The sequence below is a fragment of the Conger conger genome, chromosome 3 (genome assembly GCF_963514075.1).
Source record: "Conger conger chromosome 3, fConCon1.1, whole genome shotgun sequence".
Classification (NCBI taxonomy): Eukaryota; Metazoa; Chordata; class Actinopteri; order Anguilliformes; family Congridae; genus Conger; species Conger conger.
Window position 1 is genome coordinate 21,375,752 of NC_083762.1, and position 14,855 is coordinate 21,390,606.

General features: G+C 41.4%; 2 protein-coding genes across 3 annotated transcripts in view; both read left to right on the plus strand.

Moving 5' to 3' along the window:
- Positions 1-724: 724 nt before the first annotated feature.
- LOC133123436 (uncharacterized) lies at positions 725-14,397 on the plus strand. The gene is made up of 5 exons (XM_061233900.1): positions 725-854; positions 5,624-5,723; positions 10,752-12,369; positions 13,701-13,747; positions 14,274-14,397. Exons 3-5 carry the CDS (start codon positions 10,783-10,785, stop codon positions 14,395-14,397), a joined length of 1,758 nt encoding a protein of 585 aa, XP_061089884.1. The 5' UTR covers positions 725-854; positions 5,624-5,723; positions 10,752-10,782.
- The window catches only part of LOC133123400 (rho guanine nucleotide exchange factor 9), an 86,548-nt gene continuing 85,996 nt past the window's right edge, over positions 14,304-14,855 (plus strand). Inside the window, exon 1 of one of the 2 annotated variants that reach the window (XM_061233856.1) lies at positions 14,304-14,594. In XM_061233856.1, coding sequence (XP_061089840.1) covers positions 14,508-14,594 — 87 coding nt within the window. In that variant the 5' untranslated portion in view covers positions 14,304-14,507. The remainder of the gene's footprint in view (positions 14,595-14,855) is intronic. The other variant, XM_061233857.1, reaches the window with a different exon arrangement.

The following is a 14,855-nucleotide window of genomic DNA, read 5'->3' on the forward strand; positions in this document are numbered from 1 at the left end:
TATATCACAATCGTTCAATGCTATGTTTCACATTCGTTTTGCTGTTGTTTTTGTCTGTCAGTTATTTAAGTTGATTTTTTTTTGTAGACATTTTGTGCATCAAACAGCCAGTTTAGATAAAACGGAAGAATTCTCCTCCCATGCAATTAGGTTCATTTTGAGAGATCTCCAGGAAGGAAGTCTAACAAACCAGACAATAATATGATTTTTGAAATTTGGGCGTGCAGAGACCCCAGTGGCCTTTCAAATGATATATATATATATATATATATATATATATATATATATATATATATATATATATATATATATATATATATAATTGAATCATGTAGCTTAAAAGGTAAATTACATGTTTTGTCAGTCCTAGTTTTGTACTGGAGTTTTCATAAAAGTAAACGATAAATTATGTGTGCTCCATGGTTGTGTTCCTTTTTATTGTGTCAGTAGCGATGCTTATTTAGATTGAATTCGATCATCTATGCTTGCTGCGATAGATATTGCCAAGCACCCGAGAAATATGTGATCAGATTTAAATGTGTAGTTCCACACTTATTGGGATTAAAATTGAGACCTGTTGGGAATTCATCGGACTTTTGTTCAATTCGAGTGGTGCAGAGAATGCGGCTATGAACTGCGCGCTGACCGGTCGGGTCTTGAGTATGAGAGCATGCGTGTCTGTTTTACGATAACCCAGTGTGGTCTCTTCAGTCCACTGAAGTAACCGGGCTACCGAGCCGCTAAAGTAAAGCAGTCTTGACAATTTGGAACTATTATAAGTGACTTCAGTCAATGTCTCGGTTATACAAAGGGAACCTTGGGACTCTGGTTTACCCGAATGAAGACTAAAACGGGTGAGGTGGAATATCGGTACTTTGACTAACTTTGAAATAACTGTTGCGCGGAACACGGAAAATCGTTGGACATTGGAATATGTGTTACATTGTGTGCGTTTTAAACAAACCGGTCGCTGTGTGAAATTTCTGAATGACAAACGAAAAGGTTTAGTGGTACTTTTGGGCGAAAAGGGTATGTTTTGGAATTTCAGCATTTAAGAAAAACAACAACACAGACAGCAGAACATGATGCCATAGACTAGCCTAATTAGAAGTTCTCCTGTTAGTAGTTTCAAGAGTGATGTAATTTGAAGGATATGAATGTATCAAATGAAGAATAGTATGTCAATTTAGTTGTTTTAAAAACAGAGTATCCGCCTATATTTCATTTAAAAGTTTGTTTATATATGTATATGTTTGTGTATAAGTTGAGGCTGCATTCTGGAATATTATGATATATTAACCTATTCGTATTTACCTCCTCAAAATCAATATAGCCTATTGATTAAGATCAATAGTCCTCTGTTAAACCAGTCAACATTAATCATTGCATCTACTTTAAAGTTGGGAATTCGGGAGGGACTGCTACTTTAAATTCTCGCTACACGTTTTTCCTGTGTCCAATTTGGTAGCATACGAAATAATTGAGTTGTTCAGGAATGTTCAGATTTGTGCACGCATGATCTTCAGAAACACGTGTGTTCTACAGTAACTCGAGGTCTTTATTGGACTTTGCTTAGAATTGGTTAACAGTCATAAAACGAAGAGGAACTTTGTGGACCAGTGAGAACAAATTAACGGAGCTGAATCATTAACTTGGAGTTATCTTTGAGTTTGGTGGCCAGTTTTTTGTTCCTGTTCTTAAGAACTATAGTGCCCTTGGTTTGTATGTACGCAGCCCCAAACATGCGCTGTTTGAACTTTGTCCTGGGAAAAGGGAACTACACGTGTGTTTGCATTCTGCTTAAGTTTATACGTGTTGCTCTCTGAAGAAGCGCTGCTTTGGTCAATTTAATTGACAACAAACCAGACCAGACTTTATTTAAACATCTTTAACCATTTACTTTCCATACCTCAATGGAGCAGAACTGGGTTTTGGTGTCCTGTGACGTTTTCAGCGGCGTGTGTTTTGTTTTTTTTGAAGATTGTAGTCATTCATATCCTGTTCTTATTATGCCTCCCCACCCTCTCTGACTGAGCCACTGTAAACATTCTCTGCAACCAATCTGAAATGAAGTGCCCTGCACCAATTGAAGGAATATACACTCAGTTATGTATATTCAACTTTATTATGTATTTAGGAGACATATTTTTTAGACTTATGAAGTCTTCTGCTGCGATAGCCTAACCACTTGAAGGTTTGACTCATTGTGTGTTCAGAAATGCTCTCCTGCATACCACTGTTGTCATGCGTGGTTATTTGCGTTACTGTCACCTTCCTGTCATCTTTCACCAGTCTGGCCCTTCTCCTCTGACCTCTCTCATTAACAACACATTTTCGACCACACAATGCTGCTCACTGGATGTTTTTTGTTTTTCACCCCATTCTCTGCAAACTCTAGATCAGCAGCAATACTCAAACCAGCCCGTCTTGCACCATCAATCATGCCACGGTCAAAATCACTGAGATCAAATTTTCTACCCATTCTGATGGTTGATGTGGACATTAACTTAGAAGGGTGACATTGGCTCAGGTGGTATGTGCAGTCATCTGGCAGTCGGAGGGTTGCCGGTTAGATCTCACCCTGGGTGTGTCAAAGTGTCCCGAGCAAGACACCTAACTGCCAAATGCTCCTGACAAGCTGGCTGGTGCTTTGCATGGCAGCCAATCGCTGTTGGTGCGTGTGTGTGTGTGTGTGTGTGCGTATATGTGTGTATGTGTGTGTGAGTGTGTGTATGAATGGGTGAATGAAGCATCAATTGTACAGCACTTTGGAAAAAGGCACTATATAAATGCCAGCCATTTGCCATTTAACTGAAGCCCCTGACCCGTATCTGCATGATTTTATGCATTGCTCTGCTGCCACATGATTCAGTTCTTTGACAATGTATTTGTGGGTTTTCAGGAGGAGTCATCTGATTTACAGATTTTGCCACAGGTATTGCTTAATACTGATATGGTTACCGGTATTGCTTCATACTTTAGCTTTAACTCAGGAATTTGGAGATCTTTTGAATGTGTGAGAATGGGTGTATGAGTCTGGTTCAGTGAAAGGTGAAAAAGAAGAACAGAAATATACCTATCTTGTGAATAAGGGTGTGTTGATACACTGGCTAAGTGGCAAAACATGAGCCACTTCTTGCACATGGTGTAATTGTAGACAAAACACAAGCTGCGGATATCCTCTGTGAGGGCTGCTCTTGTCAAAAGCTGAGCTGACTGCATTGTCCCAGAGGACATTATGACAAGGGTGGGAATTTTTTCCCCCAAAGCTTGCTTAGCTCATGAGTCTGAACGAGTTCATGCCTGTACTCATGTGTACAAATTCCAAAGGTTATGGAAGCTACAGGGACTGCTGTAAATCATCATCACAGTGTCATCACAGGAGAGAAGGAGAGAGAGAGATAAATAGAGAATCAGAGAGTGAGACATTGTATACTTTTTCTTTTTCTGTTTGCGGACAGCTCCTACTTTACACAACCTAGGTTCTGGGCCTTATTTAGTTTACTGCTAAAATATAAGTAAACAAACAAATCAGATCGATAATCTTTTTATTAATTGCAATATTACAGTGTATGGATAGGCTTGACAGTCTTGTATGGAATCCAGACTGCGAGAGCTGACTATCGGTACTTAATTTGCTGTAGCCAATGGGCTTCATTGTGTGGCTCTATGAGCAGTGGCGTTTCTAGAATTATATAAATGGGGTGTCCTAGGGGTTACTTTAGGGGGTCCCACAATTAAGATATAACGTGCCTCAAGAACTGGAAAAACCTTGAACAATTTTGATATATTAATTTAGCTTACTGTTTAATACAAATGAATGAAAGCATGCTAGCTTGCAGTCTGTGGAGAGAGTGTGGATAACAGGAAACTTTTTAGTAACGTTAATATTCTATTCGATTTCCACTTGTAGTATTGATCGCCTCTTGAAAATACTTTCCACAATTTCACCACTTTGCAAAGTACACCACAAGTAGCTTTTTAGCTAACGTGAGCTGACAAGTGAGATAGCAAAGCCCAAGTTCAATGAACTACTGTCTGACTATAGTTAGTACAAGTTTGCTACATTCTTTTATCTAAATAGTTTAAGGTACCGCAAATATGTCAATTTCTTTCACATAACTGGCCGATAAGAATGATTACACCCTCCAACTACAACTTTAAAACAGATTTTTTTTTTAAAACATACTTTCTAAACTTTGAATCCATTGCCACTGGACGGAATGTGTGGGTGACTGAAACGCGCACTGAACAAACCTCAACTGTTTATTGCTTGGGGGATGGATAATCATTGTTATCAGTCAGTTACTTGATAGAAATTTACATGATAGAAATATGGGGTGGCACCCAATGTGGCCAGTCAAATTTCAGTGGTAGCCAGTGCCCCCCAGCCACCCCTCTGGTTCCACCTCTGTCTGTGAGGCTGTATCTGAATTCTGTGTGTTTTGCTTGAGGTTACAGTCTGTGACCATTATGGCAATTTCTGTTGGAGACCATGAAAAGTTGTAAACTCTCTGTGTAAATTATGCCCCACCAACCCATAACTTCAGATTTCTGTCACCAGTGGGCGTGTGGGTAGACAGAGAAAATTGATGTTATTTAGTCTGAGCACCACTGTACCTCCCATTCTATAAGTTTCCCAATTGCTGTTCTCAGGTTAGAATACAGACTGCAAAGTGCTTACAACCCACATGGTGAGAATTGGGCACTAGCATTGCTTCCCACCTTAGTTCCTACACCAATCATGATGTAACCTGCCGCTACTCTGAAATGTTTTGAACTTACATCACAGCTTAAAACTTGCGGAATGTAACCTAATATTAAAATTTCAAATATCTGTGATGTACGCATTTATCAATGGATTATAACAATATAGTTTCTCATTAAAAAATGTAGAGCCAATCAATTGGAGGTGGCAGTATTTTCAGTATCTCATGCAGCTAACAAATCTTATACGATGAACCATTTGGAATCATTTACCCATTATTTCCTGTTAGGGAATTCTAACTAATACTAACTAATTTTCCTCCAATCCACTGTTACAACTAATCCAGGAAGTCCCTCCCAGAAGAACTTGCAGTGTTCAGAACTCAACAGTAATAAAGAGACTGGGCAGGGAAGGGATTCATGAGAGAGTAGGACGGTGGAAGCATAATTGGGTTATGTAACAAGATAATAATCCAAAACACAAAAGCAAGTCTACATCTTATTGATTTAAAATAATCAATATTTTTGGGGTGGTCTAGTCAAAGTTCTGTGTTTACACGAATAGAGATACTGTGGCACAACCTACCAAATCCAACTCAAAAACCTACTAGTTTGTCTTTATTAAAGCAGAAGAGTGGGTTAAATTTCCTCCACAGCAAATAATAGGAAATGGTGACCCAGTTATTCAAGTTAAGGGGGCAATTACTTTTTCACAGGGGTGATATAGATGTTTGATAACTTAATTAAGTCAATTAAATAATATATATTTTGTAAATGTGTTGCAATGTATAACATTTTGTGTAATGGTATGAAACCATTCAGTGTGAAAAATATGCAATGATAAAGAAATCAAATCAGGAAGGGTGCAAATACTTTTTCACAGCACTGTGTATAAAAATATCTTTCTTAACGCCAGTCCTGGAGGGTTGCGGTGTCTGCAGATATGGAGCTGACTGTATCTTCAGAAGTTGCAACAGCTTGATGTTTCCAGTGAAGATTGATTAACAATCACTACCGTAAGTGTCCATATCAACACAAGCCTTCTAATAGGGTCTTTACTGGTTTTCTGTCATAATGTATCCTTTGACAAGCTGACTCTTTTGCTCTTGGTCCGGTCCTGTGTCTGTGAGGATGATCCATTAAATGTCTCTCACACATTCTTCTGCAGTATAGTTTCCATGGGCAGAATATTAATGGAACTCTTTATTATTCACAATAGGTCCATTGGAGGAATGTGGGCTCTCTTTATATTTTGATAGTCGTTAAAATTCTTCGCCAAGGTTATCAGAGAAGGTCCATTAGTACCTCCAATAAAGAATTGGCCTACCATCAGCCAAATTTAGAGTGATGACATGTCTCAATATGCATAAGAATTTCACAGCTCAGTGCCAAGCATGTATAAGATTTTTAATGATTTAGATGTCATTTCAGATTATATAATTGTCAATGAGATCTTTATTAATGTGACCAATGTTGTTGAGAATACCATATCAATTCTTTCTGTTTGGAATTCACAATTTTGGAAAGCTGAGATCATCACTGCTGCCCAATCTGTCACTTTGGGAGAGCATGGACAAGTATGCCGAAATCTGATGTGAAGCTGCTGCTCCTTCTCATTCTGCAGTCAACCAGTTAAGCTTACATTGTCATTGAGTTGTGTTGCTTGTGCATCCACACTTTTTGACAATTTGTTGAATCTAAAGCTGAGTTGCTGTTGAATTCCTGGTACTGTATCTGCTTTAGCTTGCCAAAGAGAGCCATATTCAGTGTCTGATCTGTTGCATAATTTTCATTTAACCAGTGGACCAAGGGGAGTAGCATAACCTGTGTGGGACCTCCTGAAAATGTCAAAGGAACTGGCCTTGTTAGAAGAAGTTGGCAGGTTCTGTTCCTAGGTGCACTATTGTCCTGTCTCTCACTCTTAGACGTACATGAGCACCCTTATGAATGGATTCAATGAAAGCTGTTTTCATTTGTTAACAGAATTTCTTTATATAAATATATTTGAACTATATTCACCCAAAAACGGACAAAAATGTCAACTTGCTTTGATGATCATGAGGATGATTTGTTTTATGTTTGGTTACAAGTTTCACAAGAGGGCAGGAAGAACAGATTCCCCATTGACATACGAAACCGACTTGATAAGTCATGAGGCGCCCTGACTCTTGAACTGCTACTATCTCCTCAGAATGCTCTTCCGATCTGCTTTAACAAACTTCAGCTGTCTCTGGACCTTTAAATAGACTGTTTACTTCCTATAATCATGTTATTTGGTGACGTAACACCATGAGGTTATTCTATTTGCCTTCTTACACTTGGTTATTTATTAATAGCCATTTAACACAGGAGTGAAGAAACATTTTCTTATTGTAATCAGCATTTTTGAGAGCTAGTATTTTTGTGAGCCTTCTAATTTAAACAATTGACACAATCTTAGTTATATTGCAAACTCAGCAAGTTGACAAGAGTTGTGCAAGATTAGATTGGATTTCTCTATTCTGCTTGTCTTTACTGAATCTCTACTTCACATAGGAGTGTTTTTTTTAATGCTACGGGTGTGAGGTGGGGGCCCAGTGTGGTTCTGCTCTGGGCCACTGGGAGGCTCCCACGCATTGGATTTTCTGAACTTAATTACCCCTGATGAGTTTCAGCTGTGTGAGCTCTATATTATATTCTCTGTTTCCTAGGCTCTGTGCACTCATTACCAATTGCTGCAGAGCACTATGCTCTGTCTTCCTTCTAGTGTGTAGGGGAGCACAGATCCGCAGAAGTTACAGTGTTGATCATATCTGTGAGATTTTGGCACCGTTTCGTGGGTTCTCTCAGTAGACCTGTTCTTAGCTCTGTGGAGGGCAATTTGCCCTTGTTTCTTTAGTTTGTTTCCGCAGATTCGCTTTACTGCGGCAATATCTTTTTCTTTAGCTTCCCTCTAATTTTCATTTTTGGACTTTATATTTTGCCATTTTATTAGATACATCATGGTGGACATCCTAGTGGCTAAATGCTGCTGACCATAGATATAAAAAAGTATTAGTCTGATGCATCAGAAATTGAGATTGTCCAGTCAGCATATGTCATGTTATTCTCCTGAAAGAATAATAAGTAATAACTATGCATTTTAAAGACACTGCATCTAAAGACACTCTTAAAATGCATAGTTATTATTTATTATTCTTTCAATTGAATGGATTCTCACAATGGAAATGCTCAAAATACAAAATAAAATAAAATAAAATAAAAAAACATCGGATTTTGTTGTCAAAAGAGGTAAAATATCCTATTCCCGCCATGTTATACCAAGAAGGGGCATGTACTACAAAGTACTTCAAAGTACCCAGATTCGCCAGTCTGGTCTATATATTTTTTTCACTCATATTATTTTATAAATAGGGTGCAAAAAATAGTTGGCCCTTCTTGTAGGTTATGAGAGAGAGACAATTTTGGATACAGGAGAAGTTATTCTGGTGTGAATGGTCTTCCTGACGTGCCACAGAGATATAACACAAAAATTATTTGCGTGCAATGTTGTAGGTGATTGTAGGTGCCTCAAGTCTCAAGCTAGTACACGTACTGTTTTATACTCAAAACTGTTTTTTGATGAGATGAGCACAAGAGCAAATCAAGTCCATTAAAGGTTTGAATAAGAAATTAAAGTAGAGGGTTTAGATCTCCTCTAAACCAATTTTAACCCCAATCTTTTCTTTTACTCCCAATATGGAAAAGCCAGTTGTATTCAGGAACCCTTCTCATCGCTAAAATGTCATCTGTCGATTTGGGAGAGTGCACAAAGGCACATGCTGTCCTCCTTTGTTCACTGCAATCCATTAGCTGACCTGTGCAGTCAGATGAGTACACTTCATGCCCAGCTGCCTTAGGCAGACCCAATGTGCCAGATCGACTAGAGGAGTCATTCTTGAGTAATGAGACAAGGGTAAATCCTTTGACAGAAACCTTCTCTCCTCTGTTCAGATTGTTGTACGTTGGCTTGAGGCCTACAGTTAAAGCTCCAGCCTTAGCTTCAAGCTCTCCCCTGCAGCCAGGCCACCCTTGTTTCAGATTCAAAAGTACCGGCATAATATAAAAATGTATATTTCTGTTTATAATTGTGAGTATACACTATACGTATACAAAAATATTATGCTGATGTGTACTAAGTCTGGAAACATAATATCCCTATAGTATTTCGAAGTAGTATTTTTTTTGTTTTAAATGTAAACCTGTGAATGTTTCAAAGTAAAGCAAGCAAGTTGTCAGATATCAAATGTCAAAAACTCAAGAAACAAAATACAGGCATACAAAGAATGCTATCATCCACCCCTTAGTGACTTCTGAAGAAATGCCTTTTGACTTTTTTAAGAGTTATAGCAAAGAAGTATGATTTCAAAATTGTACGTAGGCAAGCTGGCATGTTTATTAAACTGAGTGAAGGATTAATAGAGGGTCTTTTTGTTGGATATAACTAATCCTAGCATTGGGTTCTAGCATTGAGTTCAAAGAGGAGATGCAAAGTGTTCTTTAGCTGTTAGTAAGGATGCTTGTTAGCTTGTTAGCTTGTTTCTCAAGCCAGTGAATGTGGCTCCTCTTCAACCTTTGACTCGGAAGCAGAACTGCATGACATCAATGAGAGAACAAAGAAATTCCTGGGTGTCATATGAAGACAAGAGTAATGGGATTTTGGGTTATCCTGACAGAGTGTTATCACAGAGAGAAGTTTCAAAGGGGATTATGAGGTGAATTATTATCATTATGTTTTATGGGTGATATGATGAGGCACACAAATTGTCCAGATCAATTGTCCCAATAAATTACCATAAATTGATACAGAAGTTATACAAATGTTTACCATGATGAATTTACTACTGTCCTTTATTTTGTTTGCGTATTGTATATATGTGTTCACAGCTGCCTGTGTGTGTATTTGTCTGTGTGCGTGTATGTGTGTCTGTGTGTGCCTGTTTGCATGTGTGTGTGTGTGTGTGTGGGTTTGTGCAATCATTATCTGAACCAACAAAGCCTGTGTCACAGTTGCTGTGCGGTAACAAGCTGTCCATGACATGATGATTAGCACGGGCCCAGCATGTCTCCTGAGTTAGTCCATAGCAGTAAGCAAGAGCTAAGGAGCTGCCATGCAGTCTGGCCAGCTGAGCTGGAACACGGCTGCTGCTGTTTTGTGCATTCAGCATGGAGCCGCTGCAAACACAGGCTGCTTTGTGTGACCAAAGGCATGTACCCATGACCCAGCTGCACAAGCAGGCCCGTGACATACACAGGGACCCTGATGGATCCGCCGACAGCAGAACTCAGCAGGGCTGTGGAGAAATGGGCCAAGACCTTGAGAAATAATGGCGACTGTCTTTTTGTTCAGTGTATGTGCAGTGTGAACCTGTGACCTGTCTACAGTGCAGCAGTAGAAACTGCACACACAGATGCAAAACAAGCTCAGGGTTATTGTTATTGTTACTTACCAGAAAACAGAAATATATTAGATAAACAGATGATTTCGGGACTTTTGTGCTGTTAGTGTTTTAGTAGAATTTCTAGCCTCTGTTTATGCGGAGTCAGGTGTTCGTCTCAATGTAAGCATTTTGTTTGAGGCTACAAACTCTTAAGATTTAAGACCTGGCAGCATATGTTGTCAGATTAATTAGCCAAGCATGCAATGTACACAGCAAAAATGTCAGCACTGGTGCTTGGCAAGTAGTGAATCAAGAAAGGGAAAATATCTGGCTGACAATTTAATGCTGCTAAGTGAAATGTATTGGCTATGCCATAAAGACATTTTGACCAGATTTTAACCTAGATCATTAAACTGTGGGTACGGTATTTTTCTTTTATTGCAGTTACTTAACCACATATGCTGCTTTTGTGCAATTGAGGGTGTGAACTTTTATGATTGCATGCATTGGAAAAGGCACTGATACAATAAAAGGAAGCAGCAGTTTCTTTGCTATCCCCAAGGAGGTGTAGATAGCATATATTTTGCTGAACTCTGTGTGTTTTACTTCCTGATCCTGAAGGCCATCTGTTTTCTCTGTGTGCAGATAGCCCTCCGAATGTCAGTCATGGAATTGTATGCACTTCTTTGACCAACGCCTCCAAGATGTGATGATGGAAGAAGCGTGTAGCCCCATCGCTAAGCACAAAGACCCAAATGGATTTGTGAACAGGGTGTTCAATGTTTCCCTGGATGTTGAGAATGTGACAGGCGCAGTGCAGATCCAGGACCCTGGGCAGGGGGACGCCCCAGCCTCCGGTCCAAGCCAGGAGGATGGGGAGAGGGTGGCAACTGGCAGAAAGCCCAGAACAGCTGGGATCTGGAGGATTCTCACGCGGAGGAAAACCACAATTGGGTCTGAGAGGCGGCCCCACTCCATGATCCTCCCTGGGGAAAATTCCCCGCAACTGTCATTTGTTGACAAAGTCAGGTCCTTCAAGAAGCTGAAGCCCCCCTCTATTTTCAAGGAGAGGTCCTTCAAGCTGTATGGGGTGAAATGTGGCAGTACTCTCAAAGATGACCCTGATATCCAATCTCCCAGCCGGGAATACCCAGGCCAAACACATTCTCGGAGAAGACCTTTCAGGAGCAAAGGCAAAAGGCACTCTTATGCTGGCCGAACAAAGGAATTTGACTGCTCATTCGAGGATGTGGACCTCACAAGGCCCTCAGAAAACAACCAACAACTGCCTCACGACATGTCCAGCAGTCAGAATGGAAGCAAAGGGGCGCCCAACTCAAAGGTGAAAGCACACCCCAACTTCTCAAACAGCAACAACTCATCAGCCCATGATGAGCATCCTTGGAGGGACTGCCCCAAGACGCCCCAGGGTGGGAGGAGATTGCGTGGAGCTGATGTCTGGGGCTACCTGAGAAAAATCTCCCTCATGGGAAAAGGATCCTCTGGCATGTCTGGGAAAAGTTTTGACTCAGAGCTTCACACCCTGGACAAGACAATCGATTCAGATTGTGCCTCCGCAGACTTCGAGTGCATCCGAGATCACAGCCCTCCACCTGCAGCACCTGCTGCTGACAGCAAAGGTGGCCATTTCAGAGGCCTCTTCAGGTTCTTCAGTAGCGTGGCTGAGACAGCCAGGAAGTGGAGGAACTCTGCCCAGTCCTTCTCCCCTCCTGAGGGAGAGAGGTCCCAATTGGGTTCCCCCTGTTCTCAGAGGTCTGGACTTTTTGCCCATAACGTGCCTTTACACCCAGGGAACGAGGACAAGGGTGCTACAGCCATGTCCCTGAACTCAAATTCAGGTGAGGCCTTGTCTCTTGACAGTCTTGAACAAGGTTCTCCACAGGTGGTCTTGAGGTCATGGAAGACTTGCTCAGATTCCCAAGGCTCCAACGGCCACCTCATGGACCTTGCGGTAAATTTAGGATCTCCGCCTGGGTCACCTTGCTCGCCTAAGTCCCCAGTGGAGCACCATGTTAGGTGTGAGATTCCAGAGAGCAGGGCTCTCTTGGAGATGGAAACTGGGTCAAGTTGCAACACTACTGAGGACGCAGAAGATACAGGAAATTATAGGAATATTGCAGATATCTCTGTCTCGGTCTCTGCCGGTCCAAGACAGGATCAAGAGAATCAAAGGGATGCAGGAGGCACAGAAACCTGCTCAAATACAGACTATGCATCAGAGGGCTTAATGACTGCACTAAAGGTAAGGGGTTATATTTATCTGTCTCTATTCATTTGATTAAAACCCAGTTCAGCAAAACAAATACCCCCTCAAAAAACAATTATGTAGCTAATACACATATTCCATCTTCGCTTTGCCTTGTGAAATGCTGATAAATACTGTGTCAACATATACTGTATGATACATGACATTTAAAATGACAGAGCACATGATCAAGAACAGGGTTCAGGGTACAGGGATCCAAACTAGGGTAGAGTGTGGGGTAGTGATTTGCATTATAACAATGCCTTTAGTAAAATATATTGGCCACCATGCTGTTTATTGTGAATGCAATTAAGAATATGTTTTAAATCATGTGTATTTATGTGGTAAATGAACACAAGAATCAATCCTTTCTCTAATGTAAAAAAAAACAAAAAACAGTGAAACAGAAAATAATCTAAAAATAAACTACACATCAGTGAGACACTGGAGGTCTACTGGTGGTATTATTTTACTGGCATAACTAAATTGAGAAATACTGTATGTGCTAATTTAATATAAAATCTGTTCCTTTTAGACTTATGCACTGTAGAATAACAATAACCCTGGTGGCAAAATTCTGAGATAAAGATTTTTCCATAAGGAACTAACTATTGTCAGGCAATGTCTGTTTCTGTGAAAAAAAGCTGCCCCAAAAGCCCCTAGAGACAGCTTCCATGCTAATGCTGCCATAGATATTAGTTCCCTGCTCAGTCTGAATTGTACAGAGCTGGAATACAGTAAAATGGAATTTGCCTGAGGAACATCGTAAAGATGTCCAGCAGATCGATCTAATAATTCTGCTGTTCAATTAACGGCCAATTTGTCTTTATTTGGCAGTGAGGAGAGTGGCCGTTTTTACGACACCTCATTTTCAGAACATGAACAGCATCATTACATCTCTTAATGGAATCACTTCTTCATCCCATTACTGCAGAACATTCTGCCATTCATTGCTGGATATGGTCTGTCTCATCACTGCTTTTCTTCCACCATCTTCGCATCTCGTCAGCCCTGTCAAATATTAACCATTCAGTGTAACGTTATTACCTTAGCGAGAATTACAGACTTTTTGTATTTAAATTGACTGCCAAAAAGGAGGATTAGAGTTAAATTTGAGGAGATCCTAAATGCTTACAGAAATAATTTTGCTCCATCTACTGGAGAGTACAGGCATATAAATCAGAACAAAGAACGTCTAGCCCACATTCACCTACACCTCCCCCCTGCCAATTTTTCACCCATGGACAAACGTGTACGTAGTTGTTTAGGACCAGTGAGGACACCTACTCGTTTTGTGTTCAGCATAACCAGGCTCTCCGCTATCTCAGTGCCGGGTCCTGCTCTCCAGGTGTTTGCCCTCGGTCCTCACGCCTTGGTGCCCCTGCGACTCATCTCACTGTAATTAAACGGGGTGGCTGCTCATGGATGTGGAAAACTGGCCCAGACGCTCTGTCAGAATGGCTCACACTTCCTGGCCACCTGGGTCTCCGCAGAACGTTCCTTGTCACCTTGCATTCCAGAACATGTCGGCTGCCTCCTGTATTGCTGTATATGATTTTGCGCATAATGTGACTTTTTCCCAAGGAAATGGCCGCAGCTCGACATAGACAGTGTCATGTAAAAATAAAGAATAAATAATTTGTTATTTAGCTGAAGCTTTTATCCTAAGTGTCAGTATAGACCCCCCCTGGAGAAATGCTGGGTTAAGGGCCTTGCTCAAGGACCCAACAGCTGTGCAGATTTCATCATGGCTACACCGGGGCTTGAACCACCAAGCCCAGGTGTGACAGGTGGCTGGTGCCAGTATAGACATAGTGAAAGTCAGTCTCATTTCTGGGCCTGTGTACAGTAGTTATCTCAGCAGGTAATCTTTTCTCCCTTAACTACTGGCTGTACACTAGGATGTACCGGCTGGGCTTTGTTCAGGGAGGGGCAGTCCTGCTGACCTGGGCGGTGTCCCGGTGGCAGCCACCTCTCCGACGTGGAGGGAACGCCGCCCGGTCTCCGTCTATACCCCGCAGTTGAGCTTGCAGTGCCCCGTTCTGGAGGAAGGGGTTGTGTTCTCTGGGCAAGATGGGCCCTCCTCTCCGCTCTGGAAGCGGCGGGCTGGCCCCTGTGAGCCGGGGGAGCCGGTGATGAGACGACCGGTGACACGCAGGAGACCGCACTCTGTGATAGACGGACATGTTCCCATGGAGACCGAGCCCATGCACCCTCTCACAGTAAGACGTGTCCCCTACCCTACTCTCTTCCTGGTGTGTGGCCGTTGGCAGAATCCTTCCCCCCGCTGTCTGCTCTGTCCGCTTCCCTCACATCAGGCCCAGACAATGAACGTTTCCATAGCAATTGGCAAAAAAATATTTTTACCCATGAAACAGATGCCTCACTGTTGACCATTCAATAGGAGATGCCTCCCATCCACAACTGCAAGGTATTAAGAGATTATGTCACCCCCCACCCACCTCCCCATATCCATCATTGAT

Coding starts and splice junctions, on each gene's coding strand:
- LOC133123436 (XM_061233900.1), top strand. CDS start 10,783: ATGCACTTCTTTGACCAACGCCTCCAAGATGTGATGATGGAAGAAGCG. Junction 12,370..13,700: donor GCTTAATGACTGCACTAAAG/GTAAGGGGTTAT, acceptor CCGCTATCTCAG/TGCCGGGTCCTGCTCTCCAG. Junction 13,748..14,273: donor CCCTCGGTCCTCACGCCTTG/GTGCCCCTGCGA, acceptor GCTGTACACTAG/GATGTACCGGCTGGGCTTTG.